The sequence below is a fragment of the Bombina bombina genome, chromosome 11, assembly GCF_027579735.1.
Source record: "Bombina bombina isolate aBomBom1 chromosome 11, aBomBom1.pri, whole genome shotgun sequence".
Taxonomy (NCBI): domain Eukaryota; kingdom Metazoa; phylum Chordata; class Amphibia; order Anura; family Bombinatoridae; genus Bombina; species Bombina bombina.
In genome coordinates, this window is record NC_069509.1 from 152,276,585 (window position 1) to 152,297,928 (window position 21,344).

The window sequence follows — 21,344 nt, forward strand, 5'->3', positions numbered from 1 at the left end:
GCTGTAATTTTCCTCTTACTCATTTACTGTACCCACACATATTATATACCGTTTTTCTCGCCATTAAATGGACTTTCTAAAGATACCATTATTTTCATCATATCTTATAATTTACTATAAAAAAATGATAAAATAAGAGGAAAAAATGAAAAAAAAAAACACTTTTTCTAACTTTGACCCCCAAAATCTGTAACACTTCTACAACCACCAAAAAACACCCGTGCTAAATAGTTTCTAAATTTTGTCCTGAGTTTAGAAATGCCCAATGTTTAAACGTTCTTTGCTTTTTTTGCAAGTTATAGGGCAATAAATACAAGTAGCACTTTGCTATTTCCATACCACTTTTTTTCAAAATTAGTGCTAGTTACATTGGAACACTGATATCTGTCAGGAATCCCTGAATATCCCTTGACATGTATATATTTTTTTTTAGAAGACAACCCAAAGTATGGATCTAGGCCCATTTTGGTATATTTCATGCCACCATTTCACCGCCAAATGCGATGATAAAAAAATCGTTCACTTTGTTTGTTTTGTTTCACAAACTTTAGGTTTCTCACTGAAATTTACAAACAACTTGTGCAATTATGGCACAAATGATTGTAAATGCTTCTCTGGGATCCCCTTTGTTCAGAAATAGCAGACATATATGGCTTTGGTGTTGCTTTTTGGTAATTAGAAGTCCGCTAAATGCAGCTGCGCACCACACGTTTATTATGCCCAGCAGTGAAGGGGTTAATTTGGGTTGTCTACTACACTACACTAAAGCTAAAATGAACCCTACAAGCTCCCTAATTAACCCCTTCACTGCTGGGTATAAAACATGTGTGGTGCGCAGTGGCATTTAGCAGCCTTCTAATTACCAAAAAGCAACACCAAAGCCATATATGTCTGCTATTTCTGAACAAAGGGGATCCCAGAGAAGCATTTACAATCATTTGTGCCATAATTGCACCAGCTGTTTGTAAATAATTTCAGTGAGAAACCTAAAGTTTGTAAAAAAAAATGTGTGAAAAAGTGAACTTTTTTTTTTTTTTGATCGCATTTGGCGGTGAAATGGTGGCATGAAATATACCAAAACGTGCCTAGATCAGTACTTTGGGTTGTCTACTACACTACACTAAAGCTAAAATTAACCCTACAAGCTCCCAAAGTACTGATCTAGGCACGTTTTGGTATATTTCATGCCACCATTTCACCGCCAAATGCGATCAAATAAAAAAAAAAAGTTCACTTTCACACATTTTTTTCACAAACTTTAGGTTTCTCACTGAAATTATTTACAAACAACATGTGCAATTGTGACATAAATTATTGTAAATGCTTCTCTGGGATCCCCTTTGTTCAGAAATAGCAGACTTATATGGCTTTGGCGTTGCTTTTTGGTAATTAGAAGGCTGCTAAATTCCGCTGCGCACCACACGTGTATTATACCCAGCAGTGAAGGGGTTAATTAGGGAGCTTGTAGGGTTAATTTTAGCTTCAGTGTAGAGATCAGCCTCCCACCTGATACATCCCACCCCCTGATCCCTCCCAAACAGCTCTCTTCCCTCCCCCACCCCACAATTGTGCCCGCCATGTTAAGTACTGGCAGAAAGTCTGCCAGTACTAAAATAAAAGCTATCTTTTTATTTTTATTTTTTTAAGCATATTTACATATGCTGCTGTGTAGAATTCCCCCAAACAGCTCTCTAACCATCCCCCTCTAACTTATTGGGAGCCATCTTGGGTACTGGCAGCTGTCTGCCAGTACCCAGTTTACAATAAAATATATATTTTTTTATATTTTTTCTGTAGTGTAGCTTGCCCCCCCAAAGACCAACCCCCCACCCCCTCCCAATTCCCTTAGATGATTTATATTTATTACTTCCACCCCCCTCTCTCCCACTTTTGCTTTGAAATTTTTCTGCAATGTAGCAGTTCCCACCCGCTCCTGTCTCGTGCGCGCGCCCCGGGTTAACCCGCCCACGATCCCGCCCCCCTCTGCATCATTGAAGCCTCCCACGTCGGCTCCCACCCACCAACGATTGCGGCCATCGATACAATAACCGGAAAGCGTCTGGAAGCGAGCTTCCACCGCTTTCCACAGACAGACGAGGTACAGGGTACGTCCTCGGTCGTTAATGTTATTTTTTTTGGAGGACGTTCCCTGCACGTCGTCAGTCGTTAATTGCTTCTCTTGGTATCCTTTTTTGAAAAGCATACCTAGGTAGGTTTGATGCACTGCTGGCAGCAAGCTGGTCATTGGTATGCAGGTCTGTTCAGCTAACTCCCAACTACGGAGCTGACGTTAACTATGTGTTTAACCCATTTACTGGTTATACGTTTTATGCAAACAGTAAAACAATTAGAGTGTTTTCTTTTTGCTCTATCTGAATCATTAAAGTTTTATTTTGACTTTATTGTCCCTTTTAAAAATTACCATTTTCCTCTGCCAGTAATCACAATCTTGTCACAATCTTGTGACTTACTGGCAGGGAAAATGGTAATTTTTAAAAGTCTGCTTCTTAGGTTTAGATTTTGTGTTCTAAACTGCAAATGCGAGTCTATATTTATTTAAAACAACAAATATGACCTTTCTGAGTATAGTACTGCACTCTCTCTCCTCTCTGTCTTTTTATCTCTCTCTCCTCTCTTCTCTCTCTCTCTCCTCTCTGCTTTTTACAAACTTGCATTTTAGCTAATCAGTGCTGCTTCCTGCATAACTCCATTAGAGTGAGCACAATGTTATTTGTACGGCACACATGAACTAGCACTGGCTGGCTGTGAAAAGCTAATAAAATGCACTGATATGGCAATGTATAGTAAAAATGTTATCTATCTTTTTTTAAACAATAAAAAAATCAAGTAGACTGTCTCTTTAAAAGTCTTTTCTCTTTATTATATCTTCTCTGCTGATGTGAATTAGGGACATTTATAGTTGAGCTGATAAAGTAACAATCTTTCAGGTTTTATTGTCGCTTTAAATGAACACTAAACAATAATCACAGGCAACAATATCAATGACTCTACCGTGTTATACTTTACCTTGCTGTTGTATAAAAATTTCAGAAAAAAAGACAAAAATACAGCTGGCTAGAGAAATGCTCTTTGATAAAGGGGTAACCATACCTAAGTGTGTGCGCTTTTGTTTTTATAGCCTGGAATCTCAAAGACTGACATCTTGTGCGATGTTGCCAGTTCCTCTGCGCATGCGCACAGGCTTTAAATGAGAGTGCATGCTTTGGCACAGGGACCACCTTTTCAGTACCTAAGAGCTTATGTTTGAGTGTGCAAATTTCAAATGAGCAGTGCTTTAACAAGATGCACGCTGTGTTTTTTTCTCCAACATAGGTGTGTCCGGTCCACGGCGTCATCCTTACTTGTGGGATATTCTCTTCCCCAACAGGAAATGGCAAAGAGCCCAGCAAAGCTGGTCACATGATCCCTCCTAGGCTCCGCCTACCCCAGTCATTCTCTTTGCCGTTGTACAGGCAACATCTCCACGGAGATGGCTTAGAGTTTTTTAGTGTTTAACTGTAGTTTTTATTATTCAATCAAGAGTTTGTTATTTTAAAATAGTGCTGGTATGTACTATTTACTCAGAAACAGAAAAGAGATGAAGATTTCTGTTTGTATGAGGAAAATGATTTTAGCACCGTAACTAAAATCCATGGCTGTTCCACACAGGACTGTTGAGAGCTATTAACTTCAGTTGGGGGAACAGTGTGCAGTCTCTTGCTGCTTGAGGTATGACACATTCTAACAAGACGATGTAATGCTGGAAGCTGTCATTTTTCCCTATGGGATCCGGTAAGCCATGTTTATTACGATGGTTAATAAGGGCTTCACAAGGGCTTATTAAGATTGTAGACTTTTCTGGGCTAAATCGATTCAGTTTTAAAACATATTTAGCTTTGAGGAATCATTTTATCTGGGTTTATTGATATTATAATATCGGCAGGCACTGTATTAGACACCTTATTTCTCTGGGGCTTTCCCAAAGCATAAGCAGAGCCTCATTTTCGCGCCGGTGTGGCGCACTTGTTTTTGAGAGGCATGGCATGCAGTCGCATGTGAGAGGAGCTCTGATTCTTAGAAAAGACTTTCTGAAGGCGTCATTTGGTATCGTATTCCCCTTTGGGCTTGGTTGGGTCTCAGCAAAGCAGATACCAGGGACTGTAAAGGGGTTAAAGTGTTAAAACGGCTCCGGTTCCGTTATTTTAAGGGTTAAAGCTTCCAAATTTGGTGTGCAATACTTTTAAGGCTTTAAGACACTGTGGTGAAAATTTGGTGAATTTTGTACAATTCCTTCATGTTTTTTCGCAATTGCAGTAATAAAGTGTGTTCAGTTTAAAATTTAAAGTGACAGTAACGGTTTTATTTTAAAACGTTTTTTGTACTTTATTATCAAGTTTATGCCTGTTTAACATGTCTGAACTACCAGATAGACTGTGTTCTGAATGTGGGGAAGCCAGAATTCCTGTTCATTTAAATAAATGTGATTTATGTGATAATGACAATGATGCCCAAGATGATTCCTCAAGTGAGGGGAGTAAGCATGGTACTGCATCATTCCCTCCTTCGTCTACACGAGTCTTGCCCACTCAGGAGGCCCCTAGTACATCTAGCGCGCCAATACTGCTTACTATGCAACAATTAACGGCTGTAATGGATAATTCTGTCAAAAACATTTTAGCCAAAATGAACCCTTGTCAGCGTAAGCGTGGCTGCTCTGTTTTAGTTACTGAAGAGCATGACGACGCTGATATTAATATCTCTGAAGGGCCCCTAACCCAATCTGAGGGGGCCAGGGAGGTTTTGTCTGAGGGAGAAATTACTGATTCAGGGAACATTTCTCAACAGGCTGAACCTGATGTGATTGCATTTAAATTTAAGTTGGAACATCTCCGCATTCTGCTTAAGGAGGTATTATCCACTCTGGATGATTGTGAAAAGTTGGTCATCCCAGAGAAACTATGTAAAATGGACAAGTTCCTAGAGGTGCCGGAGCTCCCAGAAGCTTTTCCTATACCCAAGCGGGTGGCGGACATTGTTAATAAAGAATGGGAAAGGCCCGGTATTCCTTTCGTCCCTCCCCCCATATTTAAAAAATTGTTTCCTATGGTCGACCCCAGAAAGGACTTATGGCAGACAGTCCCCAAGGTCGAGGGAGCGGTTTCTACTTTAAACAAACGCACCACTATACCCATAGAGGATAGTTGTGCTTTCAAAGATCCTATGGATAAAAAATTAGAAGGTTTGCTTAAAAAGATGTTTGTTCAGCAGGGTTACCTTCTACAACCAATTTCATGCATTGTCCCTGTCACTACAGCCGCATGTTTCTGGTTTGATGAACTGATAAAGGCGCTCGATAGTGATTCTCCCCCTTATGAGGAGATTATGGACAGAATCAATGCTCTCAAATTGGCTAATTCTTTCACCCTAGACGCCACTTTGCAATTGGCTAGGTTAGCGGCTAAGAATTCTGGGTTTGCTATTGTGGCGCGCAGAGCGCTTTGGTTGAAATCTTGGTCGGCTGACGCGTCTTCCAAGAACAAGCTACTAAACATTCCTTTCAAGGGGAAAACGCTGTTTGGCCCTGACTTGAAAGAGATTATCTCGGATATCACTGGGGGTAAGGGCCACGCCCTTCCTCAGGATCGGCCTTTCAAGGCGAAAAATAGACCCAATTTTCGTCCCTTTCGTAAAAACGGACCAGCCCAAAGTGCTACGTCCTCTAAGCAAGAGGGTAATACTTCTCAAGCCAAGCCAGCTTGGAGACCAATGCAAGGCTGGAACAAGGGAAAGCAGGCCAAGAAGCCTGCCACTGCTACCAAGACAGCATGAAATATTGGCCCCCGATCCGGGACCGGATCTGGTGGGGGGCAGACTCTCTCTCTTCGCTCAGGCTTGGGCAAGAGATGTTCTGGATCCTTGGGCGCTAGAAATAGTCTCCCAGGGTTATCTTCTGGAATTCAAGGGACTTCCCCCAAGGGGGAGGTTCCACAGGTCTCAGTTGTCTTCAGACCACATAAAAAGACAGGCGTTCTTACATTGTGTAGAAGACCTGTTAAAAATGGGAGTGATTCATCCTGTTCCACTAAGAGAACAAGGGATGGGGTTCTACTCCAATCTGTTCATAGTTCCCAAAAAAGAGGGAACGTTCAGACCAATTTTAGATCTCAAGATCTTAAACAAGTTTCTCAAGGTTCCATCTTTCAAGATGGAAACCATTCGAACTATTCTTCCTTCCATCCAGGAGGGTCAATTCATGACCACGGTGGATTTAAAGGATGCGTATCTACATATTCCTATCCACAAGGAACATCATCGGTTCCTAAGGTTTGCATTCCTGGACAAACATTACCAGTTCGTGGCGCTTCCTTTCGGATTAGCCACTGCTCCAAGGATTTTCACAAAGGTACTAGGCTCCCTTCTAGCGGTGCTAAGACCAAGGGGCATTGCAGTAGTACCTTACCTGGACGACATTCTGATTCAAGCGTCGTCCCTTCCTCAAGCAAAGGCTCACACGGACATTGTCCTGGCCTTTCTCAGATCTCACGGCTGGAAAGTGAACGTGGAAAAGAGTTCTCTATCCCCGTCAACAAGGGTTCCCTTCTTGGGAACAATTATAGACTCTTTAGAAATGAGGATCTTTCTAACAGAGGCCAGAAAAACAAAACTTCTAGACTCTTGTCGGATACTTCATTCCGTTCCTCTTCCTTCCATAGCTCAGTGCATGGAAGTGATCGGGTTGATGGTAGCGGCGATGGACATAGTTCCTTTTGCGCGCATTCATCTAAGACCATTACAACTGTGCATGCTCAGTCAGTGGAATGGGGACTATACAGACTTGTCTCCGAAGATACAAGTAAATCAGAAGACCAGAGACTCACTCCGTTGGTGGCTGTCCCTGGACAATCTGTCTCAAGGGATGACGTTCCGCAGACCAGAGTGGGTCATTGTCACGACCGACGCCAGTCTGATGGGCTGGGGCGCGGTCTGGGGATCCCTGAAAGCTCAGGGTCTTTGGTCTCGGGAAGAATCTCTTCTACCGATAAATATTCTGGAACTGAGAGCGATATTCAATGCTCTCAAGGCCTGGCCTCGGCTAGCGAGGACCAAGTTCATACGGTTTCAATCAGACAACATGACAACTGTTGCGTACATCAACCATCAGGGGGGAACAAGGAGTTCCCTAGCGATGGAAGAAGTGACCAAAATCATTCTATGGGCGGAGTCTCACTCCTGCCACCTGTCTGCTATCCACATCCCAGGAGTGGAAAATTGGGAAGCGGATTTTCTGAGTCGTCAGACATTGCATCCGGGGGAGTGGGAACTCCATCCGGAAATCTTTGCCCAAGTCACTCACCTGTGGGGCATTCCAGACATGGATCTGATGGCCTCTCGTCAGAACTTCAAAGTTCCTTGCTACGGGGCCAGATCCAGGGATCCCAAGGCGGCTCTAGTGGATGCACTAGTAGCACCTTGGACCTTCAAACTAGCTTATGTGTTCCCGCCATTTCCTCTCATCCCCAGGCTGGTAGCCAGGATCAATCAGGAGAGGGCGTCGGTGATCTTGATAGCTCCTGCGTGGCCACGCAGGACTTGGTATGCAGATCTGGTGAATATGTCATCGGCTCCACCTTGGAAGCTACCTTTGAGACGAGACCTTCTTGTTCAGGGTCCGTTCGAACATCCGAATCTGGTTTCACTCCAGCTGACTGCTTGGAGATTGAACGCTTGATTTTATCGAAGCGAGGATTCTCAGATTCTGTTATCGATACTCTTGTTCAGGCCAGAAAGCCTGTAACTAGAAAAATTTACCACAAAATTTGGAAAAAATATATCTGTTGGTGTGAATCTAAAGGATTCCCTTGGGACAAGGTTAAGATTCCTAGGATTCTATCCTTCCTTCAAGAAGGATTGGAAAAAGGATTATCTGCTAGTTCCCTGAAGGGACAGATTTCTGCCTTGTCGGTATTACTTCACAAAAAGCTGGCAGCTGTGCCAGATGTTCAAGCCTTTGTTCAGGCTCTGGTTAGAATCAAGCCTGTTTACAAACCTTTGACTCCTCCTTGGAGTCTCAATTTAGTTCTTTCAGTTCTTCAGGGGGTTCCGTTTGAACCCTTACATTCCGTTGATATTAAGTTATTATCTTGGAAAGTTTTGTTTTTAGTTGCGATTTCTTCTGCCAGAAGAGTCTCAGAATTATCTGCTCTGCAGTGTTCTCCTCCTTATCTGGTGTTCCATGCAGATAAGGTGGTTTTACGTACTAAACCTGGTTTTCTTCCAAAAGTTGTTTCTAACAAAAACATTAACCAGGAGATTATCGTACCTTCTCTGTGTCCAAAACCAGTTTCAAAGAAGGAACGTTTGTTGCACAATTTGGATGTTGTTCGCGCTCTAAAATTCTATTTAGATGCTACAAAGGATTTTAGACAAACATCTTCCTTGTTTGTTGTTTATTCAGGTAAAAGGAGAGGTCAAAAAGCAACTTCTACCTCTCTCTCTTTTTGGATTAAAAGCATCATCAGATTGGCTTACGAGACTGCCGGACGGCAGCCTCCCGAAAGAATCACGGCTCATTCCACTAGGGCTGTGGCTTCCACATGGGCCTTCAAGAACGAGGCTTCTGTTGATCAGATATGTAGGGCAGCGACTTGGTCTTCACTGCACACTTTTACCAAATTTTACAAGTTTGATACTTTTGCTTCTTCTGAGGCTATTTTTGGGAGAAAGGTTTTGCAAGCCGTGGTGCCTTCCATTTAGGTGACCTGATTTGCTCCCTCCCTTCATCCGTGTCCTAAAGCTTTGGTATTGGTTCCCACAAGTAAGGATGACGCCGTGGACCGGACACACCTATGTTGGAGAAAACAGAATTTATGTTTACCTGATAAATTTCTTTCTCCAACGGTGTGTCCGGTCCACGGCCCGCCCTGGTTTTTTAATCAGGTCTGATAATTTATTTTCTTTAACTACAGTCACCACGGTACCATATGGTTTCTCCTATGCAAATATTCCTCCTTAACGTCGGTCGAATGACTGGGGTAGGCGGAGCCTAGGAGGGATCATGTGACCAGCTTTGCTGGGCTCTTTGCCATTTCCTGTTGGGGAAGAGAATATCCCACAAGTAAGGATGACGCCGTGGACCGGACACACCGTTGGAGAAAGAAATTTATCAGGTAAACATAAATTCTGTTTTTCTGCTTGCAAAATGTCTTTAAACCAACACACACGTAGAGGCAGAGACAGGCATGTGACTCTCCCAGAGATGCCAGGAATTAACCAAGTGGGGCAAGCTGTTTACCGCCTTCACATATTAGTTGCATGGATGATTCATGTGATTGGGCAATAAGAGGAAGCCGAGAGTAGTGTTGGGTCACAGGAATCTGCTTCACTATAATTTCACAGAACCATAAGATGTACTTAAAGGGACAGTCTAGTCAAAATTAAACTCTCATGATTCATATAGGGCATGTAATTTTAAAACAACTTTCCAGTTTATTTCTATTATATAATTTGCAAAATTCTTTAGATATCCTTTGTTGAAGAAATAGCAATGCACATGTGTGAGCCAATCACACAAGGCCTCTATGTGCAGCAACCAATAAGCAGCTACTGAGCATATCTAGATATGCTTTTCAGCAAGTGATATCAAGAGAATGAAGCAAATTAGATAATAGAAGTAAATTAGAAAGTTGTTTAAAATGACATGCTCTTTCTAAATCACAAAAGAAAAAAATGTGGGTTTCATGTCCCTTTAAGCAGCTGGCTTGATATGCAGTGAATAATTCTTCCATAATGTCAAGTACAAGTATTATAAAATTTGGAGAGGTGAATCCCTGCGTAAAAAGCACAAGGGGGAGGTTACACTGGTTACTTTACTTTAACATAGACAGGAAAATGTCATTTCTGTTTCTGACAGTGACCGCTACTGTGCGTGTGGTTTTAACTATATGACCATTACTCACTTATTACTGAAATATGTAACATAAAAATAAATTATGATACATACCTTTTTATTAACAGCTTCCTTAATTTGTTTGCAGCTCTGAACCAATGACATCATTATGTATGACCCATGTTTAGTGTCTGCTAAAACTATAAAAACAAGTAGTGGGAGAATATTAGATTCTAAGGAACAAAGTTCTACTAAACATCTTTCCCACACATCTCCTGGTTGAGTGAACAAAGAAACCTAAGGAAAACAACTGCTGTAATAATACAAATAATAGTTTGTAAATGTATAAAATAAATGCAACAACATTGGATACAAAAATGCTTGGATAAAAAGATCAAATTCTGAGAAAAGGGGGTGTTAGTATAGATCCGTGCTTCTAGAACTGGCGGTTGGGACTGGGGGGGGGTGACATGCAAAAGATTTGATAATGTATTGTGTGTATTTGTGTTGGTGGTGTGTGAGTAAGTGTTTGTACGTGTGTGTACGTCACAGCTTGACAAACCCAGGTGCCAGGATTGGTGGCTACACATATATACCTTTTTGTCAATGGCTCCTAGTAGTGCATTGCTGCTCCTTTAACAAAGGATACCAAGAAAATTAAGCAAATTAGATAATAGAAATAAATTGGAATGTAGTTTAAAAGTGCATGCTCTCTCTGAATCATGAAAGAAAAAAAATCTGTGTTTCATGTCCCTTTAACTGCTTCTGTGTGCATAATGAGAACAGGTCATCATGTAAATAGCTTCCTGTGAGCACTGGATCTGCGATTCCCCGCACTGCAGGCACAATTGGTGGTGGTAAAATAGCGTTTAATTTTGACTTTACTGTCCCTTGATTAAAAGGATAGTAAAGTCCAAATTAAACTTTCATGATTCAGATAGGGCATGTCATTTTAAACAACTTTCTTATTTACTTTTATCATCAAATTTGCGTTGTTCCCTTGGTATTCTTAGTTGAAAGTTAAACCTAGGTAGGCTCATATGTTAATTTCTAAGCCCTTGAAGGCCGCCTCTTATCTAACTGCATTTGACAGTTTTTCACAGCTAGAGGGCATTAGTTCATGTGTTTCATATAGATAACATTGTGATCGTGCACATAGTTATTTAAGAGTCAGCACTAATTGCCTGAAATGCAAGTCTGTCAAAATATCTGAGATAAGGAGGCAGTCAGCAGTAGCTCAGATAAGGTAATTACAGAGGTAGAAAGTATATGTCTATAACTGTTGGTTATGCAAAACTGGGGAATGGTAAATAAAGGGATTATCTATCTTTTTAAACAATAACATTTTTTTGTGTTTACTATCCCTTTAAATGTTAATTTAAAGGGACAGTCTAGGCCAAAATAAACTTTCATGATTCAGATAGAGCATGTCATGTTAAACAATAATCCAATTTACTTTTATCACCAATTTTGCTTTGTTCTCTTGGTATTCTTAGTTGAAAGCTTAACCTAGGAGGTTCATATGCTAATTTCTTAGACCTTGAAGGCCACCTTTTCAGAATGCATTTTAACAGTTTTTCACCACTAGAGGGTGTTAGTTCATGTATTTCATATAGATAACACTGTGCTCGTGCACGTGAAGTTATCTGGGAGCAGGCACTGATTAGCTAAACTGCAAGCCTGTTAAAAGAACTGAGATAAAGAGGCAGTCTGCAGAGGCTTAGATACAAGATAATCACAGAGGTAAAAAATGTATTAAAGGGACAGTCTACACCAGAATTTTTATTGTTTTAAAAGATGGATAATCCCTTTATTACCCGTTTCCCAGTTTTGCATAAGCAACACAGTTATAATAATACACTTTTTACCTCTGTGATTATCTTGTATCTAAGCCTCTGCAAACTGCCCATTTTTTCAGTTCTTTTGACAGACTTGCAGTCTAGCCAATCAGTGCCTGCTCCCAGATAACTTCTCGTGCACGAGCACAGTGTTATCTATATGAAATACGTGAACTAACACCCTCTAGTGGTGAAAAACTGTTAAAATGCAATCTGAAAGAGGTGGGCTTCAAGGTCTAAGAAATTAGCATATGAACCTCCTAGATTAAGCTTTCAACTAAGAATACCAAGAGAACAAAGCAAAATTGGTGATAAAAGTAAATTGGAAAATTGTTTAAAATTACATGCCCTATCTGAATCATGAAAGTTTATTTTGGCCTAGACTGTCCCTTTAATATAACAGTGTTGGTTATGCAAAACTGGGGAATGGGTAATAAAGGGATTATCTATCTTTTAAAACAATACAAATTCTGGTGTAGACTGTCCCTTTTAATGAGAAATGTTAATTCTACTAAAAATACTTTTTTGTCTTTAGTGGAATTTATTTTATAACTATTATATGTTGCTAAAAATGCCTGGGAAGAAGCTACAGATTCCCATAATGCAAAGGGGGTTAAACCCGCTTGCGTTTTCATCTGATATATGATGTGTGGAGCCCTCGGCTGTGATCATATCCAGACGTTTCCCTTTATTCTATAAATGTTGTGTGTTTGATTAAGTGATGTTTGCATGAGTTGAGGCAGATGTGTTTACAACATGTGTGTATTGGAAAGTCCTGGGACTTCTGTATAAGTAACACATCTGGCAGTAAAAGGAATAAAATATTCCCAGGGCGTTGTGTTTAAGTCTCATCTGCTTATGGCAGATCACCCATGATCCACTTCGGTATTTGTAGCCCTAATACCAGTTTAAAGCGACATTAGATCATGTTCATATATGGTATCAAAGGCTGCAGTGCAGAATATTTGCATACAAAATAAATATTTTTAAGCATTTAAAGCTATCGTGTGATTTTTTTTTTTATTGTTAAAAAAGATAATCATTTCTTTATTACCCATTTCCCAGTTCTGCAGACAGCCCCCTTAACTCAGGGCTATTAATTTTCTTTTGACTTGCATTTTAGCAACTTAGTGCTGTGTCCGGCACAACTGCACGGGAGTGAGCACAATATTATCTATATGGCCCACATGAAGTGTCTCGTTGTGAAAACGAATAAAAAAAGCACGTGATAAGAGGCTGTCTATAGTAAACAGGCAGACATTTAGAGGTTTAAACGTTATAAAGTATATTCATATAACTATTTGTTGTGCAAAGCTGGGGTTTGTGTTGTAAAGGCATTAGCTTTCTTTTTAAACAATAACACTTTTGGTATAGACTGTCCCTTTAAGTATATTTGTCTCATCTTCTGTGCAGACAGACAACTATAAGCTCCAGGCAATCATTGTTCTGTATACTACATGATGCAGTGCAAAATTTTTAGGGGCATTAGAAAAAACACAATTTTCTGTGAACAACATAAGTAATAAAATAGCATAATAATAATAATAATAATAATAATAATAATAATAATAATAATAATAATAAAAAAGCATAATTAAACATTTTGGGCTAAATTATACGTGGATCACAATATTGCAGCTGTAATCTGTTAACATCAGTAGAGTGAAATCCATACTGCTTCCATTTACATTACAAGTCTAAAGTTCTTTTTTTTCTCACTAAAGCACAGTCTCCCTTTAAAGGGACATTATACACCCATATTGTTTTTCTGTTCTGGATTTATTGTATTGCGAACATGTAGTGTATCCCTAATGAGCGTTGTAAACCTAATATAACAATAATTTATTTCTAGCCAATTGTTCAATTTTTTTTTTTTAAAGTTACCAAGCTCAAATCTTTTCTGAGAATATGTTTGGCCGCTTCCAGCGATTATTGTTTTAATTAGCATTGAGAGTGTCTCTAGCTCATCAGAGGAGGTACTAGATCCTTGGTTTCATATTGTACCAGTAGTATCAGTTGCCAATTCCTCTTGTATACCTGTACTAAGGTCGAAGAGTGAGCAATACAACTACTAAACTTATTATTTATGTTTACGGTGAACTATGAGTGACCCCTTGTGTAAGGAGGTATATCATTTTGAAAAATGGGATTCAAATTATACAGGTTCAATATTTTTCCTGACGTGTGTTATTCAATGTTAATGCCTGTGTGTTAAAGGGACATTAAACCCACATTTTTTCTTTCATGATTCAGATGGAGAATACCATTTTAAGCAACTTTCTAATTTACTTCTATTATCTAATTTGCTTCATTATCTTGATATTCTTTCATGAAAAGCATATCTATATAGGCTCAGTAGCTTCTGATTGGTGGCTGCACATAGATGCCTCCTGTGATTGGTTTACCCATGTGCACTGTTATTTCTTTAACAAAAGATATATAAAGAATGAAGCAAATTAGATAATATAAGTAAATTGGAATGTTGTTTAAAATTGTATTTTCTATCTGAATCATGAAAGATTTTTTTTGGGTTTAATGTCCCTTTTAATATGTATATCTTTTAAGCAGGTCAACACCCTCTCATCGGTATATTCAATGTATGTTAACTCACTTATGCACTTTATTTTTGTTACCTTTTGATGACATGAATACCTACTTACTCTGTGAAAGGCCATGCATTACTACTTGTTGTTGTTCACTAAAACCTCAATAAAAATTAATGAGGGGGTACATATTGTTCTTAATATACTGGGATGTTCCTCACTTAAACCTATACCTGGATATTACATTTCAAACCTATGTTGCCATTTTGATGTCTTTATGGAAAATAATTGTTTCCTTATTTGCTACTTGATTGTTTGTAATTCTAATTCTTAATAAAAATATTTTGAGAAAAAAAAAAAAAAATTGAGGGGGAAAAAAAAAGTAATGGGGCATGCAACATTTCAGGGCTTTGGTAAACATTTTATCCATCAAATTGGAATACCAAATAACTGTTTTTGCGCAAGGCTGAGGACAATAACAGTTGCTCTCCACTTGTAATCTATCGCTTTATGGGAAATTATATTTTGGATTAAATGTTCCATTAAGAATAGTTTTAGCCATAGTATCCCTGTAATTTATTTGTTTATTAAGTATATCATTAATTAAACTGATTAATAAGCCAGGCTGTGTTTAGGGATCAATGGATTTCTTGATTTGTACTTACAAAACTGTGTTGTTACAGGTTGACGCCGGAAAAGGACAGACATCCTTTTATAGATCAGGGAGCTGTGGCACAGAAGAAACCAACTGCTACCACAAACGTTACTGTGAACCTCATCACCCCAAGCCCCACCGAGAAAGAGAGCAAACCTGCACCGCCCGCTACAAAGACCCAGGAAAGCACTGGTAAAGCTTTAAACCTAGGTTCCATTTCATATGTATATCTGACCTAACAACTCAATGCTGTAGATTAGGAATCGCCCTAACCCCACACAAAAGGTTTTTCATGCAGTGTGTATGACAACCTGTGGTAGTCATGAAGGGGGATCCACGATCCAAAGCCCCGCACTATAAACTGGGGATCACTGGTGGCCTAGTGGGTGGCCCGTCCAAGGCGCCAGTGGGAGTGCTGGTAACGTTGCACAAACATGTGGTGACAAAAAGGGGCGGTACCAGTGCAGATGCAAGGAAGCTAGATGGGGTGACGTTATTCAAACCCCTCAATCTCTTTTTGAACATAGCTCCTTTACTTGAGAGCATACTGATTAAAGGGACATACAACCCATTTTTTAATCATTATTCAGACCGCATACAATTTTAAACAACTTTCCAATTTACTTCTATTATCAAATGTTCTTTGTTTTCATTTTGTTCTTTTTTGGAAAGCAGGGATGTAAGCTCAGGAGTGTGCACGTGTCTGCAGCACTATATGGCAGCAGTTTTTCAACAATGTTATACCTTAGCAACAGCACTAGATGGCAGCACTATAGATTTTTTTTTTTCCCTGACCAATTTCGAAATGTTAAGATTTCCCTGCCCCTTGTATCATGTGACAGTCATTAACCAATCACAGACTGATAGGTGCATACTTAATAGTAGCTGTCTATTTAAAGGGACTGTAAAGTCAAAATCATAAAAATGTAATTGTGACTTTACTGTCCCTTTTTAATACAGCTGTGCACAATTTAATAATAGAAGTTAATTGGAAGGGTGTTTTTGTTTTTATAAATGACTTGCTCTGTCTGAATCATGGCAATGATAGATCTTTTCCTGGTGCTTTATTGCTAAATCTACATGTGATTGGTTGTTCATAATCTATTTTTATTATACTGATATCATTATGTATGACTCATTGCTACGGATCATGCATTGTGTATAAACACTCGGCCTGTTCTGATAAAGATATGGGTGGAAAAAAACATTTGAACCCACATGAGGTGTAGGTGGAGAAAGCAAGTGCAAGAACTAACTTATTAAAAAAATAATAAAATAATTAATGATTTGCTGAAATTTAAATAAGAATAGCTAGAAAAACAGGTTCTAGTGCAGTGAGGGCTAACCATGGCACCCCTAATTTTTCAGAACTACATTTCCCATGATGGTCAACTAGTACCTCTGCATCATGGGAAATGTAGTTTTAAACATCTGGGGGCCTAAGTTTAGCCCTCACTGTTCTAGTGTATTGTAATTCATGCATTTTAGTAACTCTGTAATGTTTTAATTGCTGTTTCAATTATGATCAATTCTTTATTAACTTCTTAATCTATTCTCCTTGTTAAGTATTTTATAAGGGTGTTGACTTATTTTAGATTGTGCCAATTATTACTGTTAAAGAATTAAAGGGACAGTAAAGTCAAAATTAAATTTTCATAATTCAGATAGAGCATGTGATTTTAAACAACTTTCCAATTTACTTTTATTATTCAATGTTCTTTGTATTCTTTGTTGTAAAGTAAAACTAGGTAGGGTCGTAGGAACTCAGGAGCATGCATGTGTTTTTAGCACTCTATTGCAGCAGTGTTTGCAACAGTGTATAACATTGCTACAAAGTATGGCAGAAGTGCTTGCAACAATCTTTGTAGCAATGTTATACACTGTTGCAAACACTGCTGCAATAGAGTGCTAAAGACACATGCATGCTCCTGAGTTCATATGACCCTACCTAGGTTTTACTTTACATTGAAGGAAACCAAGAGAAGTAAATTGGAAAGTTTAAAATGATATGTTTTTCTCTGAATCATGAAAGTTTAACTTTACTGAAAAAAGACATGTTTTTATTGGTCATCACAGCTGTTGGAGTTGTCATCGTCAGCCAATGAGCATTTTGTACCTATTTGTGCAGAAATATGCATTTCCTCTTCAGATTTGAAGTTTAAACATATCCCATTGCTGCTCTGTCATATGCATGGTGCAAACTATTTTCCTACATTTTCCTTTTAACTAATCGTTAGTCACTTTAGAAATCTTCTAGTCTCTGCTCACACAAAGCACATGACACTTATGTCATTTATTTTCTGACAAATAATTATCATTAGCTAAGTTAAAAAGACAATAACACCATTCTCTCTAGTGAGGCCAAAAATCAAATTGTAAACCCTGCAAAGGCTGCAAATCAAACAGCTGGTTTCGGCAATTTGCAGAATTTTGAAAACTTAGGTTGCCTTTTTGGCCTTTCTAGGGAGTGTGGGTAAAAATCACAATTTTGCACAAAAGCGGTTTCATTTCTCTTTAAAAATTTGTATGCACGGCCGATAACTTAACGCCTTGGATGCTAGAGCAGATTAGAGAAAATTTCACTAGCAATTTTATTACTGCCCTCTATTGCAGCGAAGGTTGATGGTGGCCATATTTAGCATTTTCTACATTTTTAAAAAAAAAGCATTTAGATAAAATATTTGCTGTCTTTTTCTTTTCTTTGTCAATGCAAATGTCTTCCTCGTAAATGGAATTTGACTTTTTCAGATGTCTAAGAGGTGATTGGGTGAGCATCACATGACCTTACAAACTATATTCCTATTTATTTAGTACCATGTGTTTGTGTTAAAGGGACATTAAACACTAAATATATGCTATAAGAATACTATTCAGGTTATTCACCATTTTGCTGTAGTCAAGGGTGCCTCCATATTGAAATCTAGCTGTGTTCCAGTGCTGATATGTTTGCACACGTGCAGAACCTCTCCTTTAGATACCTGCAGTGTAACCTACGTTTCAAAATGGCAGCACCCATAGTTACAGGGAGGACCATGAAGTGTATTTAGTGTTTAATGTCCCTTTTGAGGACTGAGATTTCTCTGCATGTGCACCTTGCTGCATGTGAAATGCTATCTATCCACCCCTTTCAAAAAACTTACTGACTTAATGCATCATTTGCAATCTGAAACATTTGGGTTTCCCATAAACAGTACCAGTTTGCCAGTCGGTACATGCCATGCTATTCTTTCCAGTGAAGTGTTTATCTTCACTGGGTTGACACTGGTATGCTATTTTGGCTATCGCCCTTAAAAGCAAATTCTCTTTGATGTAGTGTACTTGTGTCAACACGTACAAATGTTTCTCAAGAAAAAAGTTTTTACTTTCTATTTTGGTTTGTGTGTTGAAAAGAAAACCAGATTGCTTGATTACATGTGACTTGCACGCAATGTAATATTTACATATTATTTTTGGGGAGTTTTTTTTTTTTTTTTTTTTATTATTGGTGTAGAGGAACATGGAAGTCACAATTACACCTTCATGTCCCTTTAAATAAATAAAAAAAAACCTTTGTGCATGATTCATACCATTTAATATGTTCTTTTTATTAAATAATTTAAGTCCTTTATACCCACCAGTTTTTGAATTGCTGAGTGCTTTGGCTATTAACATTTTGTTTTACCCCCAAATTAATATTTGTTTCCCCTTGGTCCAGCCTCTTCCACCATAAATCCACCAAAGAAGAAACTGCTTCCTGTCAAACTGGATTTGATTACGGATTGGCCAAAAGTTGAGCAAAGATGGAAAGATGACAACTTGGCCAATCAAGACAATGCATTAAAATGGCGCCCTCATTTGGAAAATAATTCATCTTCTGTATATATCTCTAATTCCCAAATAACTGAGAATGCATCCCTGGATACAGGTAAATTGTTACAGCTTATCCTTGTTTGTTTGTTTGTTATATCCACACCCAAATGAGAATATTCTTTGTTTCACATTTACACACACACACGTATACACTCGCACACTTTTTTTTTTATGTGTATGAGAGAGCCAATCTAATGTCTTCTATAAATAAAAAAATATATATAGTAGAATTTTTTTAAAGGAAGCGCTATATAAACCCTTTCCCTGCTTAGCTTTCTTTCATACAGGTGGTGAGAGTCCATAATCCATTACTCCTAGCAATTACTCTTCCTGACCACAAGTAGGAGTCAAAGATTTCCAAACCCAAGAGCTTCTAAACCCCTCCCCACCTTACTGGTAATCAGTCTTGTCTTTGCCTCCGCTGGAGGAAGGTGAATAATGAAGGTGCTTCTGATGTTCTTCTGTGAGGGGGTTCTCAGACTCATTTGAGGCACATTTCCCCTAAGAAATCTGCTGTTAGACAGAGGGATGTATGGGGTGGTGACGTAATTACTACCCTATGGGAGTTAGTTACAAGCCTTTTTTCTGGATTTGCGGGGACCTGTAAGTAAGCCTGTTCCTGTTGCGTCATCAGTATACTTCTATTCCATATCCAATGCTGTTATGTTTCAGCACTGATTTGGCCATCTAAAGGATCCTGGTTAGAAGATGTCCAGTAGTTGGGTGCCTATGGTTAAATACATATTTTCTTTTTAAAGACACAATGAGTCCACGGATTTCATCCTTACTTGTGGGATTACGCCTCCTGGTCAGCAGGAGGAGGCAAAGAGCACCACAGCAGAGCTGTTATATAGCTCCTCCCTTCCCCCCCCACTCCAGTCATTCTCTTTGTCTACGTTAGTGATAGGAGATGGCAAAGTGAGGTGTTAGTGTTTGATTCTTCAATCAAGAGTTTTTTATTTTTAAAACAGTGCCAGAGTGTGCCGTTTTGTTTTGGGTGTAGCCGTAGTCCATATCAGTCTCTACAGTAGAGCATTTGGTGGCTTTAGAGCAATGGGAACTGGTGGGACATAATTCTCACTGCGCCTCCCATATGGTTATGCTGCCCTTTTTATGATGATCTAAGCGATCTCTAACTCAGGTCCTATCTGTTTCCACAGGGCTATGGGAGGGAGAGGACCTCCTACACCGGATGGAGCTGTCTTGCTGTCGGACAGCGTTAAGGTAAGTGCAGTTTCTGGTGATTCTGGGGCACATTTAATTAAACTCAGAGTGGACTCTGCATTTGTAAATTGTTACTTTGATTCACTGGGAGTAAAGGCTCTTCAAGTATGGAGGGGGCTTTCCTAATGACAGCATGAGTACAGGCACAGGGCTAAGGCTAGAGGGGCATTATCGATCATTTTTTATTACTAAAAATTCCCTGTATGGACTCTGTAAAGATTGACGCCCACAATGGGCGGGGCTTCTATTCACGCGCTTACTAGACATTGCGCAGTTTACTTTGACTCCTGTTCCGGTTTTGCACAGGACATCTCTACTGCATAGTTCTACAGTTCTTCGGGCAGTGCTCTGTACCGCATGGTTAAGAAAGCAAGCGGTTGCTAGCGCCCTGTAGCCCGACCGGACACATTCCGGAGAGAGGTCTGAAGACTGGCGGCAGGTAGGCGCCTCAGCTTGGCTGTTGAGGCGGAGAGGTGTCTGAACGGGGCAAAAATTTTTTATTTGTCAAACAAAAGCTACTCAGATATAAAAGCTTTTTCTGCTCAGCACAGTAAAAAATGGCTACATTTAAGTTTTAAAGGCACAGTGTTCACAGTAAAATAATAATTAAAAGCACTGTATTATTCTATTATAAGGCACAGTGTTCACAGTAAAATAATAATTAAAAGCACAGTATTATTCTATTATTCGTTTAAATTTGAAGGAAATTTTCAAAATTTTTGTTTAGTTCATTTTCTGACCTGTTCTATAATATGGACTTAGAAAATGGTACTTGCGCAATGTGTTTGGATGCCAATGTGGAACCTCCTGTTCCTTTTTGTCCCTCATGTATTGAGAGGGCTTTAAACTATAAAGATAACATTTCTTTCATGTAATTAGCAAGAGTCCATGAGCTAGTGACGTATGGGATATACATTCCTACCAGGAGGGGCAAAGTTTCCCAAACCTCAAAATGCCTATAAATACACCCCTCACCACACCCACAATTCAGTTTTACAAACTTTGCCTCCGATGGAGGTGGTGAAGTAAGTTTGTGCTAGATTCTACGTTGATATGCGCTCCGCAGCAAGTTGGAGCCCGGTTTTCCTCTCAGCGTGCAGTGAATGTCAGAGGGATGTGAGGAGAGTATTGCCTATTTGAATGCAGTGATCTCCTTCTAAGGGGTCTATTTCATAGGTTCTCTGTTATCGGTCGTAGAGATTCATCTCTTACCTCCCTTTTCAGATCGACGATATACTCTTATATATACCATTACCTCTGCTGATTCTCGTTTCAGTACTGGTTTGGCTATCTGCTATATGTAGATGAGTGTCCTGGGGTAAGTAAGTCTTATTTTCTGTGACACTCCA

The 21,344-nt window shown here is 39.2% G+C and overlaps 1 protein-coding gene across 2 annotated transcripts in view; it reads left to right on the top strand.

Moving 5' to 3' along the window:
- The window catches only part of MICALL2 (MICAL like 2), a 125,960-nt gene that overhangs the window by 72,955 nt on the left and 31,661 nt on the right, over window positions 1-21,344 (top strand). For both annotated transcript variants that reach the window (XM_053694898.1, XM_053694899.1), the window contains 2 exons: window positions 14,951-15,114; window positions 18,617-18,826. In XM_053694898.1, the coding sequence (XP_053550873.1) occupies window positions 14,951-15,114; window positions 18,617-18,826 (374 nt within the window). The remainder of the gene's footprint in view (window positions 1-14,950; window positions 15,115-18,616; window positions 18,827-21,344) is intronic.